Source organism: Triticum urartu, chromosome 3A (assembly GCF_056163025.1).
Source record: "Triticum urartu cultivar PI428250 chromosome 3A, HENAU_Tu73, whole genome shotgun sequence".
In the NCBI taxonomy this organism is placed as follows: domain Eukaryota; kingdom Viridiplantae; phylum Streptophyta; class Magnoliopsida; order Poales; family Poaceae; genus Triticum; species Triticum urartu.
In genome coordinates, this window is record NC_141875.1 from 682549169 (window position 1) to 682560004 (window position 10836).

Here is a 10836-nt window from a genome sequence, read left to right on the forward strand (position 1 = left end):
CGCTCGAACTTTGTAGAGCCTGGGAACCAGAGTTGGGAATGGGACTGAGGGTGACCCAGGAATCTTATCTGAACCCCCCCCCCCCCGCACCATGAGGAATCACTTTCTTCGCTGGAGGAAGGGGAACACCAAGCAACGACTTGGACGGCCTCTTGGGATTGGATTTGAGAGTTGAAGGGGGAGATGAAGAAACTAGCTGGGTATGAATGGGATTAATATTTGTACTCCCACTAAGATGTTTGTCTATCAAAGTTTCATGAATAGCAGAGATAGGGGAGCCTGAGTGATGTGATCAGCAGACTGAGTTGGAACATTAGAAATATTTGAATGAGGAAGAAGATTTGCAAGATCATGCTGACAAGAGGTATGTAATGATGAAGACAAAGGTATAGCTGGAGGATGTTGAGTCCTGGTACATCCCTGACCCAGAAGCAGTTGATTGTTTGGGGAAGTCTGATGGCCCAAATCTGATGCTGAAGATGAAGGTATAACTATATTAGCTACATTTTGCTTTTGAGTGATCTGCAACTCAGGATTTGTTGATGAGCTTGGCCCTTCCATTCTTCTAATGTGCTCATTAATTTCCTTGAGAGATAACTCTTTGTAATTATCATTATCTTGAACTCCTTCTGACACCTTATCTTTTCCTTTAGAATCCTCCATGAACTGCTTCTGTAATCTGGCTAACTGTGGGTTAAGAAAGGAAGAGAATGAAGTCGAATCTTCCTGGATATTTGCTCTTGAGTGTCCAGGAATCAGTCCCACACTAGTCATCCATTGGCCAAACCTATTTGGCAAAATTTTCTCCAAAGAAATCTGCAATCTGTTTCTTGACATAAGCAAACTGTTTCTAGCAGTGCAGTGTTGCACACTATGGAACATAACTCCACAAAAAGTGCAAATCCTACCAATCCTCTCATAGAACAAATAAGCCCAACCAGCAGAATCCTTAGCAAAGGAAACCCAAACTTTATCTCTAACTGGTTTTCTGACCTTAGCCCTGATGGTGCCCCACATATACTCCTGCCTTGCAGAGATCATGGACTGACTTAAGGGATGAAATTCATAAAGCTGACCAACACTCTGTAAAATATTGACTAGAAGATCTTGAGACCTAAACCTCATAGGAATTCCATAAACACGGATGGTCACATAAATAGTATCAAACTTGTAATCCTGAATATTTTTTCCATGATCCTCAGGATCCATCCACTCAATTAAGAAGTTGTCTGAACCCATACTCCACGGCTGATAGGTAATCACAAACATAGCAGCTTCCAAGGAGCGAAAATGTGCAACAAATATGTACCTTGGTAGCTGTGAGATTCCATAATAGTTGTCTCTCCATGCTCTAGCCATAGATTGTTGTACTGCTTGAAGAGAAAGAACTCTAACTGTACCTCCTGTAGCTGCAAGCTTCATAAGAATATTAAACTCTGCATCTTGACCCTGTTCTTGCATCTGCTGCCCCGCTTGAACATGAAAGATCCGTGGCTCATGGATTGATAGCGCTTGCATATTGATCTCAATCCCAGGATCAGGTCTTTCGACCCGAGGATGGACCATGGAGGCCCTATTCATTTCCTCTCCTCCCAAATCTGCCTCCGGCATACCCCTTTGTCTTTCACTACAAGAAATATGTCAACTAGTGACCTTTTGTCAGTGACCTTGGAAGAATTGGTCATAGATCTATGACCATTTGAGACCAATTGGTCAAAAGCTGTTCGGGGGGCTCCAAACCCTAAACTATAAAGACCATTTTGTTTAGAAAGGTCATAATTTCCTTACACGAAATGGTCATAAAGCAGATAGCACTGGACCACTGCCTTATTTCTAGCACATCATGACCAATATAGATGGCCATCACCTTGTAAATTGTGGTGAGTTGCTATGACTAGGCGTCACCTCATCAGTTTTGCCTATGTGTCATGTCCATGTGGCAGTTTTTGCCCTAGGTTGTGAAGCAACCTATATTTCTGTCATTCCCAAAATTCCAAAAAAAATCTCATAAATTCTTTGGGTCATATCTTCGTGAAATATGCAAAAAACCTTCCTTGCCTAGTTCAAAAATAATTTAAAAATATTCATTTTCCTATTCTGTTCAGAACAGCACTTTGTGAAGGAAGTGCTATTTTGGCATGTCCAAATGGTATCCATTTTCTACAGTCCATTCCTATGCCCAAATAACCATCCTCCACCAAATGCCAGCTCAATACATTCATTATTTTGAACCCAGGTTCAACATTCGTATTTATGTCCAGTGTGGTACTTTGCAAAGCAAGTACCACCTAGGCTCCTCCTTTTGAGCTGAAAATTTGTGAATACGGTCTTTTTAGTAACTGATCATCTTCAGCCAAAACTCACGCCCATTAGCCATGTGCATTTCCCGTACCGCTAATCAAACACTTGGCTGCTTATTCATGTTTGAGCATCGATCGGTCTCCTCGTGAGAATCTTATGTTGTGATTTTCTTCCTAGCACCTACCTGGGGAGTGAGCAACCTACTAGACATGCCTAGGCCGCCCAGAACACATGGCAATGCCACGGTCACGCGGTGACCACGCGACGGGCATGCGAGTTTACACGCTCTAGAGTTGGGGCCCTCAGCCACCGTCCAAACCTCGACGTATCGCCACCGAACCATGTATTTATGATTAAATAGGTACTTATGTAACTAGAAATGATTTTTGGAAAAAATAAAGAGAAAACTACGAGGTAGCTACAGTTCAAATTTGACCCGCTTCCAACTGAATCAGCGGAAATTTGTCTTTTTCATGAGAGGTGGATCAAAACTTTTTAAACCCAACCATTTGGTCAATTGTGCATTAAATATGTCCTAGTATTTTATAGAATTGATTTGGTCCAATTTTGCAACAAATATATGGTAGATCCTTCACAAAAAAACTCATTTCGGGCACTCGGAAAATGGAAAATGAATTTTCCATGCAAAGAAAATGAAAACTCCCTTAGGAAACATTTTTTAGAATTCCAAGATGCACCCATTTGCACAATATGAGATCATTTGAACAAACTATGCCATGAATGTGGCCATAAGATTGATCATTTGGCTTGAAAGCCATGAATCTTCATGCATGATAGCTCATTTCTGAGAACATTTTTTTAAAAAAAATTGTCGTATTACAAGTTTATTATTTTTCCTGGAAACTTGGTCACATATGATGACATGATGCGAAGGTTTTCCAATTTTTTTATTTTTTTGAACTTTTTATGCCCGTTTCAAAATGTGGTCAAAACGGTGGGCTTGACGGTTCCTAGCTAGTGGTTGAATCTTGGAAATTTTTTGATGTTTCTCTTATTAAATAGATACTTATGTACCTAGAAATGATTTTTGGAAAAAATAAAGATCAAACTATGAGGCAGCTGCAGTTCAAATTTGACCCACTTTCAACTAAATCGGCGGGAATTTGTCTTTTTCACGAGAGGTGAATCAAAACTTTTTACACCCAACCATTTGGTCAATTGTGCATTAAATATGTCCTAGTATTTTAGAAAATTGATTTGGTACAATTTTGCAACAAATATATGATAGGTCCTTCACAAAAAAAATTCATTTTGGGCACTCAAAAAATGATTTAAAATAGCTAGAAAGATCAGAAATGCATACAAATTGGTCCTTAACTATAAAATGTGGTCTAAGTCTAGTGAAAATTTGTGTGGTGCCATTTTGCAAAATATTTTTGATAGCTGCTTCACAAAATCCCTCTATTTTTAATACTTGAAGACTATTTTAAATCACTGATTTTTCGAACCAATGAGAACTCTTCCCACGGATCGATGACATGGCTGTTGGGGAACGTAGCAGAAAACAAAAAATTTTCTACGGTTTCACCAAGATCCATCTATGAGTTCATCTAGCAACGAGTAATCGGATGTATCTACATACCTTTGTAGATCACGAGCGGAAGCGTTCAAAGAACGGGGATGAGGTAGTCGAACACGACGTGATCCAAATCACCGAAGATCTTAGCACCGAACGGACGGTGCCTCCGCGTTCAACACACGTACGGTCAGCGTAACGTCTCCTTCTTCTTGATCCAGCAAGAGGGAAGGAGAGGTTGAGGAAGATGGCTCCAGCAGCAGCACGACGGCGTGGTGGTGATGGAGCTGCAGTACTCCGTCAGGGCTTTGCCAAGCGCTATGGAGGAGGAGGAAGTGTTGGAGAGGGAGAAGGAGGCAACCAAAGGCGTGTCACAAGAGCCCTCCTTCCCCCACTATATATAGGAGGGCCAAGGGGGGGCGCCGGCCCTAGGAGATCCAATCTCCTAGGGTGGGGCGGCGGCCAAGGGGGGTTTCCCTCCCCCCCAAGGCACCTAGGAGGTGCCTTCCCCTCCTAGGACTCTTTCCCCTTGTAACCCTAGGTGCATGGGCCTCTTGGGGCTGGTGCCCTTGGCCCATGTAGGCCAAGGCGCACCCCCTACAGCCCATGTGTCCTGCCGGGATAGGTGGCCCCACCCGGTGGACCCCCGGGACCCTTCCGGTGGTCCCGGTACAATACCGATTACCCCGAAACTTGTCTCGATGGCCGAAACAGGACTTCCCATATATAAATCTTTACGTCCGGACCATTCCAGAACTCCTCATGACGTCCGGGATCTCATCCGGGACTCCGAACAACATTCGGGTTACTGCGTATACATATCCCTACAACCCTAGCGTTACCGAACCTTAAGTGTGTAGACCCTACGGGTTCGGGAGACATGTAGACATGACCGAGACGAGTCTCCTGTCAATAACCAACAGCGGGATCTGGATACCCATGTTGGCTCCCACATGCTCCACGATGATCTCATCGGATGAACCACAATGTCGAGGATTCAATCATCCCCGTATACAATTCCCTTTGTCAATCGGTATGTTACTTGCCCGAGATTCGATCGTCGGTATCCCAATACCTCGTTCAATCTCGTTACCGGCAAGTCACTTTACTCGTACCGCAATGCATGATCCCGTGACCAGACACTTGGTCACTTTGAGCTCATTATGATGATGCATTACCGAGTGGGCCCAGTGATACCTCTCCGTCATACGGAGTGACAAATCCCAGTCTCGATCCGTGTCAACCCAACAGACACTTTCAGAGATACCTGTAGTGCACCTTTATAGTCACCCAGTTACGTTGTGACGTTTGGTACACCCAAAGCACTCCTACGGTATTCGGGAGTTACACGATCTCATGGTCAAAGGAAAAGATACTTGACATTGGAAAAGCTCTAGCAAACGAACTACACGATCTTGCGCTATGCTTAGGAATGGGTCTTGTCCATCACATCGTTCTCCTAATGATGTGATCCCGTTATCAATGACATCCAATGTCCATAGCCAGGAAACCATGACTATCTGTTGATCAACGAGCTAGTCAACTAGAGGCTTACTAGGGACATGTTGGTGTCTGTTATTCACACATGTATTATGATTTCCGGATAATACAATTATAGCATGAATAAAGACAATTATCATGAACAAAGAAATATAATAATAATGCTTTTATTATTGCCTCTAGGGAATATTTCCAACAGTCTCCCACTTGCACTAGAGTCAATAATCTAGTTACATTGTGATGAATCGAACACCCATGGAATTCTGGTGTTGATCATGTTTTTCTCTAGGGAGAGGTTTAGTCAACAGATTTGCTACATTCAGGTCCGTATGTACTTTACAAATCTCTATGTCTACATCTTGAACATTTTCACGAATGGAGTTGAAGCGACGCTTGATGTGCCTTGTCTTCTTGTGAAACCTGGGCTCCTTGGCAAGTGCAATAGCTCCAGTGTTGTCACAAAAGAGTTTGATTGGCCCCGACGCATTGGGTATGACTCCTAGGTCGGTGATGAACCCCTTCACCCATATTGCTTCATGTGCTGCCTCCGAGGCTGCCATGTACTCCGCTTCACATGTAGATCCCGCCACGACGCTCTGCTTGCAGCTGCACCAGCTCACTGCTCCACCATTCAACATATACACGTATCCGGTTTGTGACTTAGAGTCATCCAGATCTGTGTCGAAGCTAGCGTCGACGTAGCCCTTTACGACGAGCTCTTCGTCACCTCCATAAACGAGAAACATGTCCTTTGTCCTTTTCAGGTACTTCAGGATATTCTTGACCGCTGTCCAGTGTTCCTTGTCGGGATTACTTTGGTACCTTCCTACCAAACTTACGGCAAGGTTTACATCAGGTCTGGTACACAGCATGGCATACATAATAGATCCTATGGCTGAAGCATAGGGGATGCCACTCATCTCTTCTTTATCTTTTGCCGTGGTCGGGCATTGAGCCGTGCTCAATCTCACACCTTGCAAAACAGACAAGAACCCTTTCTTGGACTGATCCATTTTGAACTTCTTCAAAATCTTATCAAGGTATGTGCTTTGTGAAAGACCTATGAGGCGTCTTGATCTATCTCTATAGATCTTGATGCCTAATATATAAGCAGCTTCTCCAAGGTCCTTCATTGAAAAACTCTTATTCAAGTAGGCCTTGATGCTGTCCAAGAGTTCTATATCATTTCCCATCAAAAGTATGTCATCCACATATAGTATGAGAAATGCTACAGAGCTCCCACTCACTTTCTTGTAAACGCATGCTTCTCCATAAGTCTGCGTAAACCCAAACACTTTGATCATCTCATCAAAGCGAATGTTCCAACTTCGAGATGCTTGCACCAGCCCATAAATCGAGCGTTGGAGCTTGCACACCTTGTTAGCATTCTTAGGATCGACAAAACCTTCCGGCTGCATCATATACAATTCTTCCTTAAGGAAACCATTAAGGAATTCCGTTTTGACGTCCATTTGCCATATCTCATAATCGTAGAATGCGGCAATTGCCAACATGATTCGGACGGACTTTAGCTTCGCTACCGGTGAGAAAGTCTCGTCGTAGTCAACTCCTTGAACTTGTCGATAACCCTTAGCGACAAGCCGAGCTTTATAGATGGTCACATTACCATCCGCGTCTGTCTTCTTCTTAAAGATCCATTTATTTTCTATGGCTCGCCGCTCAACGGGCAAGTCAGTCAAAGTCCATACTTCGTTTTCATACATGGATCCTATCTCGGATTTCATGGCTTCTAGCCATTTGTCGGAATCCGGACCCGCCATCGCTTCTTCATAGTTCGAAGGTTCACCGTTGTCTAACAACATGATTTCCAAGACAGGGTTGCCGTACCATTCTGGTGCGGAACGTGTCCTTGTGGACCTTCGAATTTCAGTAGGAGCTTGATCAGAAGTATCTTGATCATCATCAATAACTTCCGCTCTAGTCGGTGCAGGCACCTCAGGAACATTTTCTTGAGTTGCGCCATTTTCCGGTTCCAGAGGTAATAATTCATCAAGCTCTACTTTCCTCCCACTTACTTCTTTCGAGAGAAACTCTTCCTCTAGAAAGGACCCATTCTTGGCAACAAAGATCTTGCCTTCGGATCTGAGGTAGAAGATATACCCAATAGTTTCTTTAGGGTATCCTATGAAGACGCATTTTTCCGATTTAGGTTCGAGCTTTTCAGGTTGAAGTTTCCTGACATAAGCATCGCATCCCCAAACTTTTAGAAACGACAGCTTAGGTTTCTTCCCAAACCATAATTCAAACGGTGTCGTCTCAACGGATTTCGACGGTGCCCTATTTAAAGTGAATGCTGCAGTCTCTAAAGCATAGCCCCAAAAAGATAGCGGTAAATCGGTAAGAGACATCATAGATCGCACCATATCTAATAGAGTGCGATTACGACGTTCGGACACACCATTACGCTGAGGTGTTCCAGGCGGCGTGAGTTGTGAAACTATTCCACATTTTCTTAAGTGTGTACCAAACTCGTGACTCAAGTATTCTCCTCCACGATCTGATCGCAGGAACTTGATTTTCCTGTCACGTTGGTTTTCAACCTCACTCTGAAATTCCTTGAACTTTTCAAAGGTCTCAGACTTGTGTTTCTTTAAGTAGACATACCCATATCTACTCAAGTCATCAGTGAGGGTGAGAACATAATGATAGCCACCGCGAGCCTCAACACTCATTGGACCGCACACATCAGTATGTATGATTTCCAATAAGTTGGTTGCTCGCTCCATTGTTCCTGAGAACGGAGTCTTGGTCATTTTACCCATGAGGCATGGTTCACACGTGTCAAATGATTCATAATCAAGAGACTCTAAAAGTCCATCAGCATGGAGCTTCTTCATGCGTTTGACACCTATGTGACCAAGGCGGCAGTGCCACAAGTATGTGGGACTATCATTATCAACCTTACATCTTTTGGTACTCACACTATGAATATGTGTAGCATTACGCTCGAGATTCATTAAGAATAAACCATTGACCATCGGAGCATGATCATAAAACATATCTCTCATATAAATAGAACAACCATTATTCTCGGATTTAAATGAGTAGCCATCTCGTATTAAACGAGATCCTGATACAATGTTCATGCTCAAACTTGGCACTAAATAACAATTATTGAGGTTTATAACTAATCCCGTAGGTAAATGTAGAGGTAGCGTGCCGACGGCGATCACATCGACCTTGGAACCATTCCCGACGCGCATCGTCACCTCGTCCTTCGCCAGTCTCCGTTTATTCCGCAGCTCCTGCTGTGAGTTACAAATATGAGCAACGGCACCGGTATCAAATACCCAGGAGTCACTACGAGTACTGGTAAGGTACACATCAGTTACATGTATATCAAATATACCTTTGGTGTTTCCGGCCTTCTTGTCCGCTAAGTATTTGGGGCAGTTCCGTTTCCAGTGACCCTTCCCTTTGCAATAAAAGCACTCCGTCTCAGGCTTGGGTCCATTCTTTGACTTCTTCCCGGCAGCTTGCTTGCTGGGCGCGGCAACTTCCTTGCCGTCCTTCTTGAAGTTCTTTTTACCCTTGCCCTTCTTGAACTTAGTGGTTTTATTGACCATCAACACTTGATGTTCCTTCTTGACTTCTACCTCTGCTGATTTCAGCATAGCAAATACCTCAGGAATGGTCTTTTCCATCCCCTGCATATTGAAGTTCATCACAAAGCTTCTTGTAGCTCGGTGGAAGCGACTGGAGGATTCTGTCAATGACCGCGTCATCCGGGAGATTAACTCCCAGCTGAGTCAAGCGGTTATGTAACCTAGACATAGTGAGTATGTGCTCACTGACAGAACTATTTTCCTCCATCTTACAGCCGAAGAACTTGTCGGAGATCTCATATCTCTCGATTCGGGCATGAGCTTGAAAAACCATTTTTAGCTCTTCGAACATCTCATATGCTCCATGTCTCTCAAAACGCTTTTGGAGCCCCGGCTCTAAGCTGTAAAGCATGCCGCACTGAACGAGGGAGTAGTCATCAGCACGTGTCTGCCAAGCATTCATAACGTCTTGGTTCTGTGGGACGGGTGGATCACCTAGCGGTGCTTGTAGGACATAATCTTTCTTGGCAGCTATGAGGATGATCCTCAGGTTCCGGACCCAGTCCGCATAGTTGCTGCCATCGTCTTTCAGCTTGGTTTTCTCTAGGAACGCGTTGAAGTTGAGTACTACGTTGGCCATTTGATCTACAAGACATATTGTAAAGATTTTTAGACTAAGTTCATGATAATTAAGTTCATCTAATCAAATTATTCAATGAACTCCCACTTAGATAGACATCCCTCTTCTAGTCATCTAAGTATAACATGATCCGAGTTAACTAGGCCGTGTCCGATCATCACGTGAGACGGACTAGTCAACGTCGGTGAACATCTTCATGTTGATCGTATCTTCTATACGACTCATGCTCGACCTTTCGGTCTTCTGTGTTCCGAGGCCATGTCTATGCACATGCTAGGCTCGTCAAGTTAACCCTAAGTGTTTTGCATGTGTAAAATTGTCTTACACCCGTTGTATGTGAACGTAAGGATCTATCACACCCGATCATCACGTGGTGCTTCGAAACGACGAACTTTAGCAACGGTGCACAGTTAGGGGAGAACACTTCTTGAAATTATTATGAGGGATCATCTTATTTACTACCGTCGTTCTAAGTAAACAAGATGCAAAAACATGATAAACATCAAATGCAATCAAATAATAACAGTGACATGATATGGCCAATATCACATAGCTCCTTTGATCTCCATCTTGGGGCTCCATGATCATCTTGTCACCGGCATGACACCATGATCTCCATCATCATGATCTCCATCATCGTGTCTCCATGAAGTTGCTTGCCAACTATTACTTCTACTACTATGGCTAACGCGTTTAGCAATAAAGTAAAGTAATTTACATGACGTTTCTCAATGACACGCAGGTCATACAGAAATTAAAGACAACTCCTATGGCTCCTGCCAGTTGTCATACTCATCGACATGTAAGTCGTGATTCCTATTACAATAGCACGAACATCTCATACATCACATATAGATCATTCATCATTCATCACAACTTCGGCCATATCATATCACAAAACACTTGCTGCAAAAACAAGTTAGACGTCCTCTAATTGTTGTTGCAAGTTTTACGTGGCTGAAGTAGGGTTCTAGCAAGAACGTTTTCTTACCTATGTGAAAGCCACAACGTGATTTGTCAACTTCTATTTACCCTTCATAAGGACCCTTTTCATTGAATCCGCTCCAACTAAAGTAGGAGAGACAGACACCCGCCAGCCACCTTATGCAACTTGTGCATGTTAGTCGGTGGAACCGGTCTCACGTAAGCGTACGTGTAAGGTTGGTCCGGGCCGCTTCATCCCACGATACCGTTGAAGCAAGATAAGACTAGTAGCTGCAAGAAAGTTGACAACATCAACGCCCACAACAAATTGTGTTCTACTCGTGCAAGATAACTACGCATAGACCTAG

The 10836-nt window shown here is 43.5% G+C and overlaps 1 protein-coding gene across 1 annotated transcript; it reads right to left on the minus strand.

The window, feature by feature from the left end:
* Positions 1-246: 246 nt before the first annotated feature.
* LOC147981543 (uncharacterized) lies at positions 247-1611 on the minus strand. Its single transcript, XM_087515997.1, has one exon. It carries the CDS (start codon positions 1609-1611, stop codon positions 247-249), a length of 1365 nt encoding a protein of 454 aa, XP_087372123.1.
* Positions 1612-10836: the final 9225 nt, after the last annotated feature.

Bases quoted from the DNA above. Each gene is read 5' to 3' on its own strand.
- LOC147981543 (XM_087515997.1), bottom strand. From the start codon at position 1,611: ATGCCGGAGGCAGATTTGGGAGGAGAGGAAATGAATAGGGCCTCCATG.